We start from the raw sequence: 17,192 nt of genomic DNA, 5'->3' as shown, positions 1-17,192 counted from the left end.
ACACTTAGATGCTGCTGAACTTACAGCAGCAGCACCGCTCCTGCAACAGTCCCAGGCACTCAGCTCCTCCTTTCTGTTACACCTTCACAGCGATCTTCAATTCAAAGCTCATCAACACAAAAGCCCAGGGCACTGCCACATAGGATGCAATTATCAGGAGACTTCAGGCTCTTCTCCCAGGAGTATCACATAAGCATATTACAGAACTAACTATAGATTATGTTTCCATGGTAATCTTTGAATTGTTACGTTAAAAGGCCTCCTTTTTGAAATGGGGATAATCCGTGCTTGCTAGTTCAGGAACAGCAGGTTCAATGCCACATTTATCACGAGCGGATACAGACACATTCAGACACTGAATAGTTTCCCCTGACAGCCACCAGTCAGTTGCTTCGGTATTGCCTTTCTAGCCTAAAACCAGCTTTTAATTAAAAACCTCAAGCCACACCACCTATAAAGCCGGACAAATTTATAGCTGTAACACCTGCAGTTCTCACACACGACAGGTTTGATCAGCCGGATGCAGAATCTGGCTGGGCTCTGCCCTGCCGTGCCATCGGGACACGCACCTACCTCCAGGGTACCCGTGGGGCCGGCACATGTGTGACCGAGGTGGAGCTGCAGCCCGGGGACCAGCCGGGGCTGCAGAGCCTCCAGAGGAACCGACGGCAGAATGGAGAGCAGAGCCAGAGCTCTCGAGGCAGCTGAGGGAAAGTTTTGAGAGCCGGGTGCTCCCCTTCCAGCTGCTAACACAACACACGCGGGGGCAACAGCGCAGCCAGGCACCACCAGCGCCCGTCCGAGCAGAGGAAGCCTCCAGCACTAGAAGCAGCCGTGCTGCTTAACCACTGCTTTCCCCCCCCCCGAGGTTTTCATTCCTCCTTCTGGCCCCGGAGATAGAACGGGAGGTGCGGGCAGAGAGGTTTGGGGGAGGTAGGGCTTAGTTCACCTTCCTACGAGTGTGCGTAAAACCTGGGGGATCCCTTCGGTCCTGCGCAGTGCTTTGAAGGCCAGGAGGCAGATGCTGCAAAGAATGCTGCGATGTTCCCTCCCCTCCTGATTTTCTAGAAAGATCATCGCCTCGTTATTCAACCAGTGCTAAAACCATCTGCAGTTCACCTACAGACTGTGGGCTAAGAGAGCTCCCATTACGGCAGATACACCTACCTAGTCCCGGGGTTAATTCTCACCCCATGCCTTCTGCATGCTAATTCCAGCTCTTCTGGAGTTGGGTCACCTCCCAATTTAGTCTCCTCTGCAAAATGCAACCGAGTTATTTTGTTTGTCTTCTCAGTTGGATGCTAAAAATTAAAATAATTTGATAAAAATAGAACTTCAGGGTGCTGAAATAGATGAATAAAAGAGCATGGGAAATCAAGGCTGCTCTAGTTTGCTTTGGCCTCATTTTCCACGGGGTCTGCCTCTTCTCGGTGGCCCTTCATAGCTAACCAGGATCAGGCCACCAATGTGCTCAGCCCAGAAGAGCAGCAGGTAAACCACCGCGGCACGGTGCAAAGGACAGTGCCTGCAGCCCTCCCGTCCCCATCCAGAGGGCATTTTGGAGCTTCTCAGACGACAGAGAGAAAAGCTCCAGTGGCTGCCCACCACCGTACCCTGGGGAGAAGAGGTGAACACAATTAAATACGCTGGTTTGCATGCTGAAATCTCCCGAGCTAGGAGCAGATGATCAAGTTTCATTCATGAGCTTTCATGCCAGGGTGTCTGAAAGGTGAGCTGAACGTGTTTTTAAAAGGCTTTCTTCAAGAAGCTTTCAGGAATCCAGCAAGACAATCCGTTCCAACACCCTTCATTAAGAGAAGCTGCAAACGGAGGTGAGACCAGGTATTCTACTGATGAGAACAGGACCAAACTGGTTACCCCAACGTGCTCAGAGGACACGTTTAGCCAGCAAAGTTGGTTCAGCTGCTCCCAGCTATTTCTGGTCTATGGAGAAAGACAAAGGGTAGAGTTACGCCTCACCTATTACGGATTTCTCGTTTAAGGTTATATTTCCTCCTGTGTTTCAGTTAGTCTCTGGCTCAGCCAACAATACCATTTAAGGTTGAAAAGTTATAATTTACATAACAAAATTATGCCTTAGTCAGAAGTTTTACTGCCAGAATAATTGCCTCATTTGAATTCAGCATTCAGATCATTGCGCCGTTTTAATGGATCCAGATTTAAAGAAAACCTCAATTTAATAACTTTGGACAGCTAACTCCACCTGACCAGCTGAATCGCAGTGCCACCTGCCTCCCAGTTTTCGGGCAGCGGGGAAGAGAACTTCCATTTTAGAAGGGATGTTAGTAATGGACCTCACCTGAAAAGGTCGCTTGGAAAAAACAAGCCCCCACACACTTTGCTGTGAACGCTAAGGAGAATGAACTTTTAAGCAAATGTAGCTTCTTCCCTGCATGTCAGCAGCACATTTCATTTCTAGCTCCTAGAATCAGAACAAGGTTTCCCAGCAGAAATTGCTTTGAAGATGAACCAGAGCCCAGTCCCCACCCACAGACTGCCTTATTTCTGCAACATTTCAGTGCTGGCAAGCGGAGAATTGTGGCAGCTGCAGGTAAGTTTTTAAATATTTAAAACCACCAAAAATAGTTGTTAAAAGGTAAAGTCACTGATCATTTCCCATGATACTTAATTCCAGAATAATTGTTTGCTTTCCTCCACCCCTTAAATTATCAAGCTTTCTAATTTTATCTTTAGAGACAACTCTTTAGAAGTTCATGGAGTAAGCATAAAAGGTTTTCAATCCCAAATGTGCGGTTTTGAGTTGCTGATAAGAGATAATTCTGCCAGGAATGATCAGCACTGAAACAACTCGCAGTGCTGCCTTTAGACTGTTATTCCATCCTTAAGCTGATGAAATAAAAGGGCCAGTTTTTCTATTTCTAATCAGCTGTGTCTGAAAAACAGGATACTTACACTTCTGGAATGACACTGCTGTTTTTACAAGTCATGACTACAGCTTGTTTCCACTACAGTTTTATCAAGTGAGTTGCAACACAGGATTGATATAGAAATATATGCCTTTACACATGCGCAGACACGCAGGCACCCCTCCTCTCCCTACTGAAGAGAGGACCCATAAGCTACCGTGCCAAGCTGGCCAGAATCCTTCTGCATCCCTTTGTGTTTATGTATCGTCTAAATCACAGAAGCCTAAAAAAGTAATTTATTTGCTTTAGCGGAAGTTCCGAAGTTGGAGGAAAAGCTGGCAGAAAAGGCTCAATTTTCACAATTCTTCTCTAAGGTCCACAGAAATCCCACATGCCCCTTGCTGCACCGGGGTCAGAGACTCTCATGATACCCTGTGAAGCTGAAAGATTTCCTCTGGCCAGCAAGAAAACAAACAAACAAACAAACAAACAAACAACAATGTAATCTGCTCAAACAGCATATTCACACAGTAAGTTCTCCAGACAAAGCACTGGAAGGCTTTATTACGGCGAAAATTTCAATCAAAACCTCAAAGTTTCCTGCGGATTTCTTTTTGTAAACACTAAATCCAGTCGACAAAAGTTCCGAGCGTTGCTGACTGCACAAGCAGTGCCAACTACAACTCTGAAAAAACCCTCAGGACATCCTAACACAAGGCAGAAGCCAATGAAAAAAAAAAAAAAAAAAAAAAAACAACAAAAAAAACCAACAAAACCCAACAACAATAAAAACCCACACCAAGCATAACCTCTGGCAAAGCATTTCTCTTCTCTGGCATTCCATTTCTCTGTCTATAGAGCTTAGCTCCTCTGTAAAGGACACTGACAATTATGAAGGACTGAGTACTGAACGCAAGTTAAACTACGGTCAACCACTTGTTATTTCTGGAAGGACTTGGTGGGTCCGTTGGGCTCAATCTCCAGTACCATTTCCATCCCCTTTGCACTGCCGGGGCAAGGCAAAGCAGACGCAGAGCTGCTTCAAAGGCATTCCATGGATTCTGCCAGGGCGGGAAAGTCCCGGCCGAGCAGCCGGGATGGAAAACGCTCTGCTACTCACTGGAGCTTGTTCTGGCAGGTGGCAAGTGTCCAAGCTCAGAGAAAGGCGGGTTGGGAAGCACCATGCTCCAGACCAGGGGCGGGACCCTATTTCCAGAAAACCCCACTCCCTTGCAGCAGAAACTTCGTATTAAAGCAACGGCTCCTGACCCACCTCCCAACGCCTGCCAAACTGCCTCGTGCACCCACTGGAGAGCAGGCGAGGATTATCATGGGCTTTGAAGGTAAACAGAAGGTGTCTGACTGCTGAAGCTGCGCTCTCTGCTTGAGTGGCCGGCCTGGGGAGAAGTGGGAGCAAGCTGAATACATTGGGCAGAGCTGGCCCAAAGTGCCAAGGAGCTAAATTCAAATTAGACACCTGATTCTTATCACTGGATCCCCCCACCACTTGCTCTCCCACGTCAGGTGTTCAAATAACCTGACTCTGGGGGAGAGGACACCCAAATAACAGCTGCACACGGGAGCAGCTATAAAATCCATCATGCATGCAATTCAACCTCTTCACCAAGCAGGGGTTGCAGGTGACAGATTGCATATCCAAGTCCAACGCACAACCTACTCCAGTTTGAGGGCTCCTACCCATTAATAAGTTTTGGACACATTTTGAAGTAATCACACACACACATACACCCCCCAGCATAAAGCACAGCAGCCTCAGCTACTTTCTAAATTTTACACAGGAAGAAGTGCTACTGCCTTGCCAGTCTTTTGTATAAAAACACTCCCTGTGAAGTGTGTGATGTAGAAGCAATGCTTTGCTGAGCCTGAGGAAGCTCAAACCCATGCTCCCTGCTTCCAGCCATGCTGCAGGTGACACGGGGATGACGAAGCAGAAGGGAATGAAATAAACTGAAAGATGTACTAGGCAAGGTTATAAACAGCTCCAGAAACAGGTAATCCAAAGGGGATGGGATTGCACACATGTCTGTGGTGGAACATGCTAAAATGAGAAGAAATCACAGAAGGATAGTTAAAAAAAAAAAAAAAAAAAAAGTGGTGGTTTTATAGGGCTGCTGCTGAAAGCTGCCCAGAGCAGCATAGTTAATTGACATGTTTCCTTCTGGAAATGTTTTATCTTTCTTAATTTAATATTTGTTTTCTAATTTACTAACTGCAAGAGGACCAAGACCTTTCTTAATATCATGGTGCAACAAATTTCTTCAAACAGTTAATGAACCAACACAAAGTGATGCTATTTAGTCTTCACTTTTGTGCATACATAATGAGAACACATGAAAGGTTGTAGAAATTAACCTTGAACCGCGCTATCATTAAGAGACTCAGAGTTCAAAAGAAAGAATAAGCAAAAGTAGGTCTGAAGGCAAGTTACCAGGTTGTTCTTTTGAAACTCAAGACCGAAAGGAACGGGTTCATGAAGTCAGCACTGCAGAGGATTTCACCGCAGACAGTGCAACCCAGCAGGCATTTCCAGGAGTCAAAAGGTGTTTTCATTATTAAGAGCACATCCCAAACAAGAACAGAAGCGCCAACCAAATAAGCCCTCCTTTGGGAAAGATACAAGAGGCAGACATAGGTTTCAAGTCACATCACCTGGAAACTTGTATCTTAGAGATCAAAAAGTCTAGGAATAAACATGAGAACTGGTGCAGCATTAAGACACTGCAAAGATATTTAAATCCAAAGAAATAGTAAAGGTTCTTCAGCTTGTGAGAAAGGACAGGGAGAAAAACAGGGCTGCAAGCAAGGTCAGGGCAGAGATTAAGAGCACTCCAGGCACAGGACAAAATAGCAAATTTGACTTTGCATCGTTTTTAAAGAGGTGTAGTAAGGGTGATCATGAGGGCAAAAATCCAAGGGTTAATTTGAACAAGAACACTGGCAAGGGGAGGATTAAAAAGCTTCATGAAAATTGCAAGGATTGGCTCATCTCAATTTTAGAATCCAAATTAGATAGGCTCATAAACTGCAGGCCAAGCAGCAAGATTTATAAATCTCTTGAAAGGCAACAATACGAGTTAATAAAACATGTGGCACATCAGAGGTGGCACTGCAGGGGAGAACGAAGGGACAGAGAGCGCAGCCTCTCCAGGCCTGGCAGTCTGACTCCAATATAAAGGCACTTTGCAAGCAAAGAGGATTACAGCCACACAGAGAAAAAGGGGAAAGAGGGAATAGTTCAATATGCCAGACTAACCTGAAGGTTCTCAAAAAAGCGATCTTTTTAGACAAGTTTATTACATCCTACTCACACGGACTTCCGAAGGCACAAGGAGATTTACTGGTTAAAACAGATTGGCAGAGGAATGGGAAAACACACAAAGGAGCTGGCTTAGCAGCAGACAACCCCAGGTGATGCTGAATAAGAAAATACCAGCCTGGAAACCAAAGACAAGCCTCAAGTATCAGCCTCGGGAACATCTGATTTTGTTAGAATGACCTCAGCACAAATACTACAGGTGCACCCACAGAAATTAAGGCATTTCCAAAACAGCAGAGGCACAGAGCACCGAGTAAAAGAAATTGAGGGAAGTTGAAATACAGACGGGATGGTGGTGCACCAGCAAGCTGAACACCAAGAAGTTTTGGAGGTAACTAAGGAAGATGCATTGGCCACCACAGACACATTTATGAAACGGAGGCAAGCGGAGGAGATTCTGTGATACATCCAAGCAGCAGCAAAAAGCCCTCCTGCCACATCTGCTCTGGAGTGCAGCATGCACTTTCTGTCGTGACTCAGAGGAGACTCACCCAGACTGAGAATGATGATGACAGTTGTTATTCAAGAAGCTGCTAGCTAATGCTCGGGTCATTAAGCACAGCAGAACCACAGCAGAGGGTACACAACCATACTTTACGGAATACAGCAAAAGAGGTAAACCACTGAAAATAAAAAGCAGTCCTTATGCAAAAAGAAAAAGGAACACAAGCTCAAACAAGTATATGAGGTGGCATTAATGTTCAGTCTGGGAATCAGAAGAATGTTCCTAATAGCACACCTAGATCTGTCATCTTCAGTAATGGTTTAATCTACAGGAGAGAAGAAAAGATGTAATTGTTTTTAGGCTAGACTTCTAAATTTACAAAAGGATTATGAGATACTGCTTGGGAAAGCAAGGAGCTGGGTGACCCAGGAAGTCTTTTCCGGTGCTAAATTACCAAGAGACTAACATAGCAAGTATATGCTGTCTACACAACCACAAAGAACAAAGGTTAAAGTTCACTTTAAACCCACACAGCTTTTGGAAACCAGAAAGTTGGCTCTCTTCCTCCAGATTGAAGAAGCTTGAGAGTCTTGGTTTCAGAAAAAGAAAAAAAAAAAAAAACAAACCACCACAACAACATATATTTTCAAGTAGCTTGAACTCCAACAAACTGGCATGTTCTTGCATTTGCATAGGGACAAGTTGTTCTGTACGGTGTTCCTATAATGAGACACAGTGAGAGGCGTTCACTTAATTGTCACATAAGCACAAGTGTTTGAAATCAATCGTGCATTTCTTCTTAAGAAGAGACACAGGAGAGTGAGCAATACAAAATCTCAGCTTAAGCTAATCTAATTACTTACTCCGTAGTAAGACAAACCGCAACGATTGCCAGTATTTCCACTTGCTGTAAGCTGACTGCATGTTTTAAAGCCTACTATGACAAGCCATTCTCCAATTAAGTTTTACTTCAAAGCCATGTTCCCAAATTAATTTGCAGCTGTTGCTAAAAAACCCAAAGATTTCTCCAAGTACAGTACCAGCTGTAGTGAATCTGTAGTTGTCATTATCAAATAAAAATGTCAAAGAACATTTCTGCCCTTAAGCCATTACAACATTTCACTTAAACACTATCTGAAAGTAAGAATTTAAACCAAACGTTTGAGTGACACACAAGACAATAGGAAACTAAGAAGGCTAAATCTGTGCTAAATACTTAACTACAGGCAGACCAGCTGGTCTGTTCCTACCGTTTGACTTGATGGAAGGTGGAGGATGTGGAATTCAGCGGTTCCCTGTGGAGGCCAGCTCTGCAGGAACTCTTCATCGTAACTACCTCCCCAGCTAAGGCACGCCGTCACAGCCAGTCCATCCTGGGTTACGCACAGGGCTCCCCCATCAGCTCTCCTTGCCCCACACAGAGCTTCACCGTGTCTCTGCCACCTAGGAACTAAACAAGCAAGAGGTACATAAGAAGATCACGTCCGAGTACAGCAGTGATCGAAGCACGGGTGATCAGGACAAGGACTCTTCCCCAAGAGAGAGAAAATAAATACATATACACACAGCGATGTATGCGTACACATGCAGATATATAAAATAATATATAAATACAAAAGAACATCATCATGCCATTATTGCAGCTGGAGTGTCTGAACACTGTTAAAATACAAATTAACGCCCCACACAACAGCCTGTCTGCACAAACAATGCTTCCTCACCTTATATACGACTTCAGCACTACCCTGGCACCTCCCGTGGAACACGCTGTCCTCCAAGCTCCGTGCAAACAGGACATACAAAAATCTTTCTGCTTGTTAGCACCGCATCAAGCTTTGGAAGGAAATAGCTGCTAGCAGTAAGACTGGACGCTGCCAGGAGTTACGTTAGCATTCTAATCAAAATAACATGGCAGATTTCACAAAGGACAAAAAAACATGCCACCATGCAGCCTCCAAACCTTGCAAAAACTGCCCCGTCTTTGCATCACGCAGATAAGACAGCCGATTTCACCAAAACAAAACTGTTCTGCAGTATATCTTGTCCGTACTAGGTTGCTGCCTTCTACGCCTTGTCCTTGGAGTAGACGCTATCACCAGTGCTTTAACATACTTTGATGGTGAAAGAACAACCACCTTCGAGTGGGAACATAAAAGGAAAGAATGACACAGCAGAAGGGCCCTGGAAAATCTCAAATACTCAAGCCTGAGTTGCCAGCAGATTGTTTTAAAGATTGTTTGCTTCCTCTCTAGAGGACCATGCACAATGATGCTGTAATAAAGGAATGCCATTTGAAGATGCTAACTATAGAGCTGTGTCCCCAGGGGATTTCTGATTCAGCGCAGCAGGTTGTTCTCTCCTTTTCAGCAGCTCTGCCCAGCGCTCCTACCGCTGCCCTGTCCTCAGGCAGCATTTCACAGTGCAGACTGGCAGAGGCACTCGCTGGAGGTTTGTGCTGGCCACAGCCAAGCTCTCGCAGAGACAGAGCCTCTCACACCACCTCTTTCACAACACCTGCCAGAGAGGAAACTCCCACGCAGAGGAGCACCTACCTGTGCACAGCTCAGTTAATCAGTGCTTGATCAACATGATTTACAACTCACCACTGCCACTAAACACTCCTGGCCTGGAAAGCCTGCTCTAACTTGGTAGCCACACTCGCCAAGAAAGCGATGAAGGATGACTTTCCAGGCAGGGTAAACAGAAACTGGTTTAGATCCAGCTGACTTGATGTCTGCTACAGCAATTTCACGATTCCTCTAGTGATGGTGAATGAGAGGTTAATCATTTGCCTACATTTGAGTAAGCAGGAGCCTAAAATAATATATAAAATATTATATAAACACATTCCAGTCTTCATGAATAAATCTCTGCTGAGCTCTACACACGGCAGAGAAATGTGTTGGATGGGGAAGACTGAGGCATGGCACTGACAGAGCAGGCGGATGAGAGTTTGCCTTCTACTCCATGAATTCAGAAAGACAAGGAGTTAGGCTGCCGTGGTTAACAGGAGCAAAAATTGAAGCTTTGTAGTTAAACACTATTTTCATTAGACTACCCGGAGCTTACAACAAGGACCTACCTGCAAAAGTGAAACCTAGGCACAAAACTCACCCATTCCTGATGTTTTGTGAGTTGTAAAAATATATATTCACAAACAATAATTCACCAAGGAAAAAGCATATGCCTAGTGGTTCATGAAAATCAAAAGTTAAACAAAATCATTACTTTCCCATGAACCATCAGTAAGAGGCACCACTGAAATTCTGACTTTTATCCAAGCTTTTGTCTGGCTTTCCTTCTGGCTTTACTGACACTAACATTTCAGACGCAGCAGGAATTGTATCACAGAAACATGATTATATACACACCCAAATAAATGCAACCATACCATTTCAAGAATGCCAGTCACTTTTTCAATAGCTAGAACTCTCTCCGTGTACTCCTGGTTAGGAACACCAGATGTTTTGTCCTAGTCCTACTCCTTTGCAGATTAATTGAGAAGTACACGATAAAAAGTCAGACAGAAAAAAAAAAATCTGAAACCGAAAGATCATCCTGTTTGTAGTGAAGAGCTCAAGAGGCAAAACGATCAAGCAAGCTGGCTCGAGTCAGAGGCAGCCACGACCCCGATCCAAGCACAGGCATCAGTATGGAGGGATGTCATGCATTTAAGAAGGGACCAGCACCTACTAGAGGGAAGCAAAAGCTGACAAAATAGACACGGAGAAGCTCAGATGGGCACTGCCGCACAGATCCAAACGCAGCTCCACACAAAGCATGCTTTTTCCCCTCCTCTAGCTGCTGGGCTATAGAAAAGAGCTAAAATAGACTATTAATACAAGCAAGCTACTGACAAATTTCTACTGTGTAAGTAGTAAAAAGCTGTGCTTGTGAATTAAAAAAAAAAAGGGAGGGGGAAAAAAGGAAAAAAATCAGTATCCAAGCTAGCACAGAGATACTTACTGCCTTTTAACTACCACAGTGTGTTTCTTTACCAAGGCTGATCCTTATCAGTAGGTGCTTCAGCTGATTTGTTAGTTTTGCACAGAATTGGGTACAGCCTGAAAACTGAAATGCAGATGCACAGAGAAACAAAACAGAAGAGGAAGTTAAAAACCTAATCGTGTTTTTCTCCCTTTCTGAAACCACCCCCAAACATATGCCTTCATGCATAAGATGTGGGAAGGACTCAGATTTTGGCAGCAGTAAGCATCACGTCCTCCCAGCAACGGACAGCAGTTCGCTGAGTGGTCCCACAAAACTCCCTGTCTTATCATCAGTTTTGAATGCTGCTGCAGTTTAGGAAAACAAATGTATTAACTCAACTAGCGTGGATGGGGGGAGTGGGAGGGTCAAGGTCTCTTCATCTGTGCAGCAATACAATACAGCTTTTGATATTTTAATAGCTAAAGCTTTACTGAAAGAGCAAGTGTGTTTTAAACAGTAGCAACAGTAACTGATAAACAAGTTTGAAGGATGGGCACATCCTCTCAGAAAATTTTGCTCTCTAGGAGGGAGGCCGTGGCCTCGGGACTGGTTCTGAGCAGCGAACACACTGTTGGTAAAGACACATTTGGCTATCCCACCTCCACGCAGGGCTGGCTTTAGGATGCTCTGCAGGGCCATCGTACTGGATCGATTGGGCAAAGAGCATCAGCACAACCCAGGATGTGGAAGAAATCAATGGCAAGTATTTCAGAGGGGAACTCAGAAGAGTTGGTACCAAAAAACAGTCATTATAAGGGACAAGTAGTCCTTAAATTAAAAGAAGAGCTAGTGCTAAGGCCTTATAATAGAGATCTCCATGTGGGTTTTTGTTTTCTTGCAAGAACAGGGTTGCATGAACATTCTCACACCACTGAACTCAAGTTTAGATTATTACATGATACTTGTCTCTAAAAGCATATTTCACTAGACATGCAATTCTGCCATTTCCCAGCCTAGCCATCCTTCCAGCCCTGCCTCCCTCCCCAAACAGCAGCAGGATCTCCTGAGCAAGAAAGAGGCTTTCACAGAAAGCTTTCCCTAGTCACAACATTCCCACTTCATGGCAACAACCAGCAATCCACAGTGGCTCCCAGACTAGGTCAGACAGTAAGAATGATACACCAGCTCCTCTTAAAAACAACTTCCTTTCTAACTGTTCTTCATGTAATATCTACCTATTTTAAACACTTTAAAAAATGACCTTTTGAGTTCACCAGCTAAGTTTTACTTCTTTATTTAATAGAACAGTCTTAAGCAAAGTAAGATAAAACAAGCACATTTTAACTAAAGCTGTCTTACAAAGAGTTTCAGAGTGACCTCACCTTTGTTTTTTCCACCACCTGCAGCTGGCAACAAACCCTTACATGAAACTGGGTATTTAGTAAAGACACTATATCCAATTCAGGAGGCATTAAGAGATGCAAAGATTAATAACTGCAATCAGATGAGATTCTCCGAGTCCTAGTGTACTGCAGTTTGGCCTTTTCATCTGCAGCAGGAGGCTACAGGAGCCACCACAGACATCACCTGCCTTGTGAAAACCTGTGTGCTCAGCTTGCCCTCTGCTTGATGGCCAAAAGATGCGTAACACTTCACATAGATCTGATGTTATCTAACCTAAAAGCAGTAAAGCTGACACAGGGGTTCCAGCAGGAATAAATGGGGTGTTTACTTACACATCAAAACCTGCTGGTGCCACTTCTAGGCACCAGGAATCAGAGCTGGCCAAGCAGCAGGAACTCATTACCATCACCCTTGGCTCATTTCCCCACCAAATTCACTCCAGCCCTTCTCAAGGTTCCACCAAGCTCCCAATCCGTGCTCTGTGAACCCTGAATAACACCAGACGTAGAAGTTCACTGAAATGTGAAGATTCCCATGTAAATTTGAGCTTGGGCATCCATGACAGCAGAGAGCATATGGTTGCTCTGAAACACTGCACAGCCCCACAGCTGCTCAGTCACTGTAATTCCTGCCATGCTGGGGTCTCACCCCTCTCTTCCTCCCAGACGTTCCACGCTTTCCCCTCTATCAGCACTGGTATCCATCTGATTTCGCAGCTGATGCAGCTCAGGGAGTTGAAATAAGAGAAAATTAACCCAGAAGAGTTCAGCTCCCTGAGCCCACTTACCCCCAGGCCTGGCAGGCACTAGCAAAGCCCAGCAGGACGAGGTTCCCAGCAACTCAGACTGGATTCAGCTGTCTTGAACCCACACCTTGAATTGTGCCAGGAAAGGTGTCTGCCACAAAGTAGTTTTTAGCTTTTTTTTTTTTTTCAAGCCAGCTGAAAGGAACACTTTTGAATGTACAGTGTGCAAAATACAGAGTGTTTCGGAAACGGGAAAATGAGTGTGTAGGGCTCCAAGGCAACGTTTGACTCCTCACTGCTGTCGAACAGCACTACTGGCTGGACCGATAAGCATATGAAATGCTTATTCTAATGAAGCACTACAGGGAGAACCTGTCTTCCTTCCAAGATCATGTCAATAAAGAATGAAAGGCTTCAAATTTGTAGCTCTCACGCTCTCTCTGTAGGTATGGTTAGCAGTGGAAGGACTAAGTCGTCCCCCTCCCCTCAAAAGGAAAATCTCAGAAGGGAAAAAGAAACTAAAGAAAAAATAAGCTTCGTTTCATGTTGTTAACCCTGTATTTTAATACTGGAAAAAAATAATATTACAAGTGTTTCCTTTGTTCAATTATTCCTGAAAGGTTTCAGCTGTCTTGCACAATTTGGGTAAGGACATCATCCGCTGCTCAACTGGGAAGAAGTTAAGAACTGGCTCATTAGATTTGTTCTGCTTGATCCAAGAGGAAAACAAAAGCAGTAAATCCCTTAGTTGCCAATGCTGCTGCAGCGCTGGTGACAAACGCATCCAGATCACACATTACTCCACTTTCTAGAAAGCTACCACCTACTTTGGCACTCCTTGTCACCACATAATCTATGGCGTGCCCCGAATGACAAATCGGGGGTAGCTGAACACCCCTGAGCGGGGCTACAGCCGCCGCGTCCTCGGGTTACAGGGCATGGGTAAAGATACTCCCTGCACTGCTGGGCATTCGAGGCCACGTGATCCATGAGCCACGTCTGAATTATTTAGTGTATAAAACTAGATTTGTTTTGCCACACAGATTCTGAATTAATGAAAGCTCGGCTGAAAAGCTACTTTCTTGAGGCGAGGGGAAGGAGAAACCTTCCAGAAGCCTTCCTATTATAGAAGCAATAGAGCTGGTTCCAAAAATAGTAGAGAAGCACTCCCAGAGCTCTGGAGACGTTGTGCCCTCGTTTTGCAAGGCTGAGGTCTCGCTGGATTGCTCCTGTACATGCAAAGAACGGTGGAAACGACTGCAAGATGCAGAATTGACTTTAAAGGGGAGGTTTAGGACAAACACCTGAGACAGAAATCCAGAGAGCCTACATGAGAGACCAGCTTGAATGCCAATAGAGAGCCAACCTGTCCCACTTTAGAGAAAGCCAGTTAAAATCAGCCAGAACCACCACCACATCTTTTTCAAGAACGCAACGTCAGTTTGCTAAAGAAAATCCTGACTATTATTACAACGCTGACGTGGCAGATTAAGATTGTCAACGATAATTTCATCACCCTATTTCGCCTGCGGATGTTAGGGATCCTGGCTGAAGAGGTCCACTTGACTCATTTTGGCACACATTTGGTAGATTCGTTTTTGCTGCAACAGCTAATAAATTGACCACCACACGGCCTCCCTGACAGTAATTACTCACTAGTTTGTCCATAGTAGTTTTAGTTACCCAGCAGCACAGCATAACGACCCACTCTAACTCTTAAAGTTTCCTTTGCCTGTTTTGTGGCAGCTCTTCACACAGTGAAAATAAACCCATTTGCAATACTCTTCTGATTACAAGCACATCTTTGAATCTATGTACTCCAGCATAGGACTGGCTATTTTACTGGCATGTACTGACAAAGTAATAAGTCATCAGGAAACCAAAAAGCTCATACTTGACACTACATAGGCAAGAAGTCCCCCTGTACCCTGGCACACACTGCACAGTAATAATTGCTTCCGTACACCTCTCCATGGGGTATTAAATGGCTTCTAAAGTAGAAGAGCAAACAGACAGCTAACTTCTAAATATCCAGTAAATAAATAAATACAGTTCCTTCTTCAGAACTTTGCTAATAAGGAAAACCCCACAGCAGGTGACCCAATGTTAAACACTAAGTTTACCAGCTTTGAAATTTAATTCACTGAATTAAATAGAGCCATATAAACCAGTTAAAGCCGTAACTGGTTTGGACCAGCCTTTGGGCCAACAGTTCTCCTTTCAGAAACCACACCATACACCCTAATCATTTAAGTCCAGCCCAAATAGTTTAGCAGAGTAAGAGGTAATTCATTTTTGCTTACTTCTGTGGAATCTTACCCTTTAACCAAAAGGTTATGTTGTGGATTTCTCTGTCCTATACCACCATGGATCCCTTTTAACAAAAGGCAGGCCCAAAAACAAAACACAACACCCACAAAACAACAGCCACCAGACAAAAACCACACACATAAAAAAAAAGACTGAAAGCAGAACAACATCATCTTGTCCACATGGATTCATTCTGCCAACCCACTGCAGAGTTGAGAGATTATAATGTACACTAGGAATCTCCAAAGCATTCAAATTTTTCCTAGGGGTCTCCCCAAAACCAAATTCAACTACCAGAAACCTCGCTCAGCAACACAAACACTAGATTAAATATAACACTACTCAAAATAGACATTTTAGAAGTAACTGTGTTGTTAGTCGCAAGTATTTCTGTTATTCAAAATGCTCACATTTTCCTCTTACTCCTGAATCCACCCTGTTTTCACACACTAGGATCTTCCACAATGTTTTGCATCAACGTCTCACGATTTGCCGTGAAATCTTATAATCCTTTCAAACTGTTGTTTAAAACGAGGATGCTGATGATGCCCCAATGTTATGCTTTCACAGAAAACTATCTTTCATCTTGCAAGAATAATGTCAAAATGCTGAACGCTGAAATTTCAAATTTATAGGTCAGCAGTTTACAAAAAAAATCTGCTCTGTAAAGTTAGGAAAACAGTTATACTAAGTATACCCAACTTCAGGGAAGATTTCACTTAAAAGGAAGCTCAAACTATTTTTCACAGAACATTTTATAACAAAGTGCATCATTGTATCTGCTGAGGACAGAAAACTTCCAACAGAACAGATTCATTAGGAGCATTTAAAAGCAACCCACCCACCAACAAACAAGACACACCACCACCCACACCCTCTCAACAAGCTTCGGATTCACTGGCCTTTCCAGTGGTATCTTACAAAACCAAACAAAAAGCAACCGAAGAACAGGCTACAATCTCAGACCAAAAAAAATAAAATAAAATTCATTAATTAGTGCCAGGTTTTAACATGGCCTCTGCAAGAGGAGGCCATGGCTGCCCCAGACCCTTCCCAGACAGCTCTACCATGAGCCACAGCAGGACATAGCCGAGCCCATTAGCCAAACCACTGGCACCACTGCAGAAAGATATTTAAAAAAGGGCAAAGAACACCTGGGGGAGAGAGAGGAGGGGGGAAAAAACCCATCAATATCAGCAAAGGATAGGGAGGAGGAGGTCCCTGGCTGGGCAGGTAATCGCCTCGCAGCGAAATGGGAAAGGTGTTGGTTTAGTATTTATCTGTTTCTCACTACTCAAATCTATTTTAACTGGCAATAAACTATTTGTTGTCTTGTCCACAACAGCAATCAGTAATCTCCCTGACTTAATCCCAACCTTTAAACTCTCTAAACTTATTCCCCCTGGTGCTGCTGAGGAGGGGGACTGAGTGAGTAGCTGTGTGGGTGCTTGGTTGTTGGCCAAAGCTAACTCACCACACAGTTCTTCACAAAATCTAAAAAAATTAAAGCTATTCTGACTTTGCCATTAAGTGCTGGTGCTATTTAACTGACACCACACCCAAGAATCGTACATTATCAACTAGACTGCACATCAAAGGCTGCCAATCTTCACTCTTTGTTAGAGGGTTAATCTGTCACGGTGCCGGAGACATTTGCTCACTACAGGCAGGACGAGGCCCCATCATTTCACCACAGCAGCATAATTTTTGCCTACTGTCGTGCACTGTGCTATCGTGCCTCTGACAGCTCCAGGCCTGCTGCACGGAGTCATTCACGTGCGTGGCAAGGAAACAGGACAGCAGGGTGTCGAAGCCAGCAAAATAAAGACATAATCCAAACCAGTTACAGAAGGAGTAACACAGCACTGCAGACGAGACTCACAACAGCACGTGGCACGACGTCGCAATCAAAGAAGACCCCCTCGTTATCCATCATACAGAACCAGGCACTTGTAGCCATCAAGCAGCAGAGCTCATCCAAGCACATACAGCTCAGCAGGAGCAGGCTCCGGGGGGAAACACCACATCAGGGAGCGGAGCTGGGGCCGCACAAATGCAGGTGAACGATCCAGTAAACAGCACCTGAATGCAGAGGATGTTTCTCACCGTTAAACTGCTTTGCAGCTTGCAAAC

General features: G+C 44.3%; 1 protein-coding gene across 8 annotated transcripts in view; it reads right to left on the bottom strand.

Moving 5' to 3' along the window:
• Positions 1-17,192, bottom strand: part of FBXO34 (F-box protein 34) — a 44,341-nt gene that overhangs the window by 8,150 nt on the left and 18,999 nt on the right. For 3 of the 8 annotated variants that reach the window (XM_042799027.1, XM_042799028.1, XM_033009782.2), the window contains one exon: positions 7,921-8,120. In XM_042799027.1, the coding sequence (XP_042654961.1) occupies positions 7,921-7,997 (77 nt within the window). In that variant the 5' untranslated portion in view covers positions 7,998-8,120. The other 5 variants (XM_042799026.1, XM_033009778.2, XM_033009779.2 and 2 more) reach the window with 4 other exon arrangements.

Source organism: Tyto alba, unplaced genomic scaffold, assembly GCF_018691265.1.
Source record: "Tyto alba isolate M040663 unplaced genomic scaffold, T.alba_DEE_v4.0 Super-Scaffold_29, whole genome shotgun sequence".
Lineage (NCBI taxonomy): Eukaryota > Metazoa > Chordata > Aves > Strigiformes > Tytonidae > Tyto > Tyto alba.
This window is presented reverse-complemented; position numbering and strand designations above follow the sequence as displayed.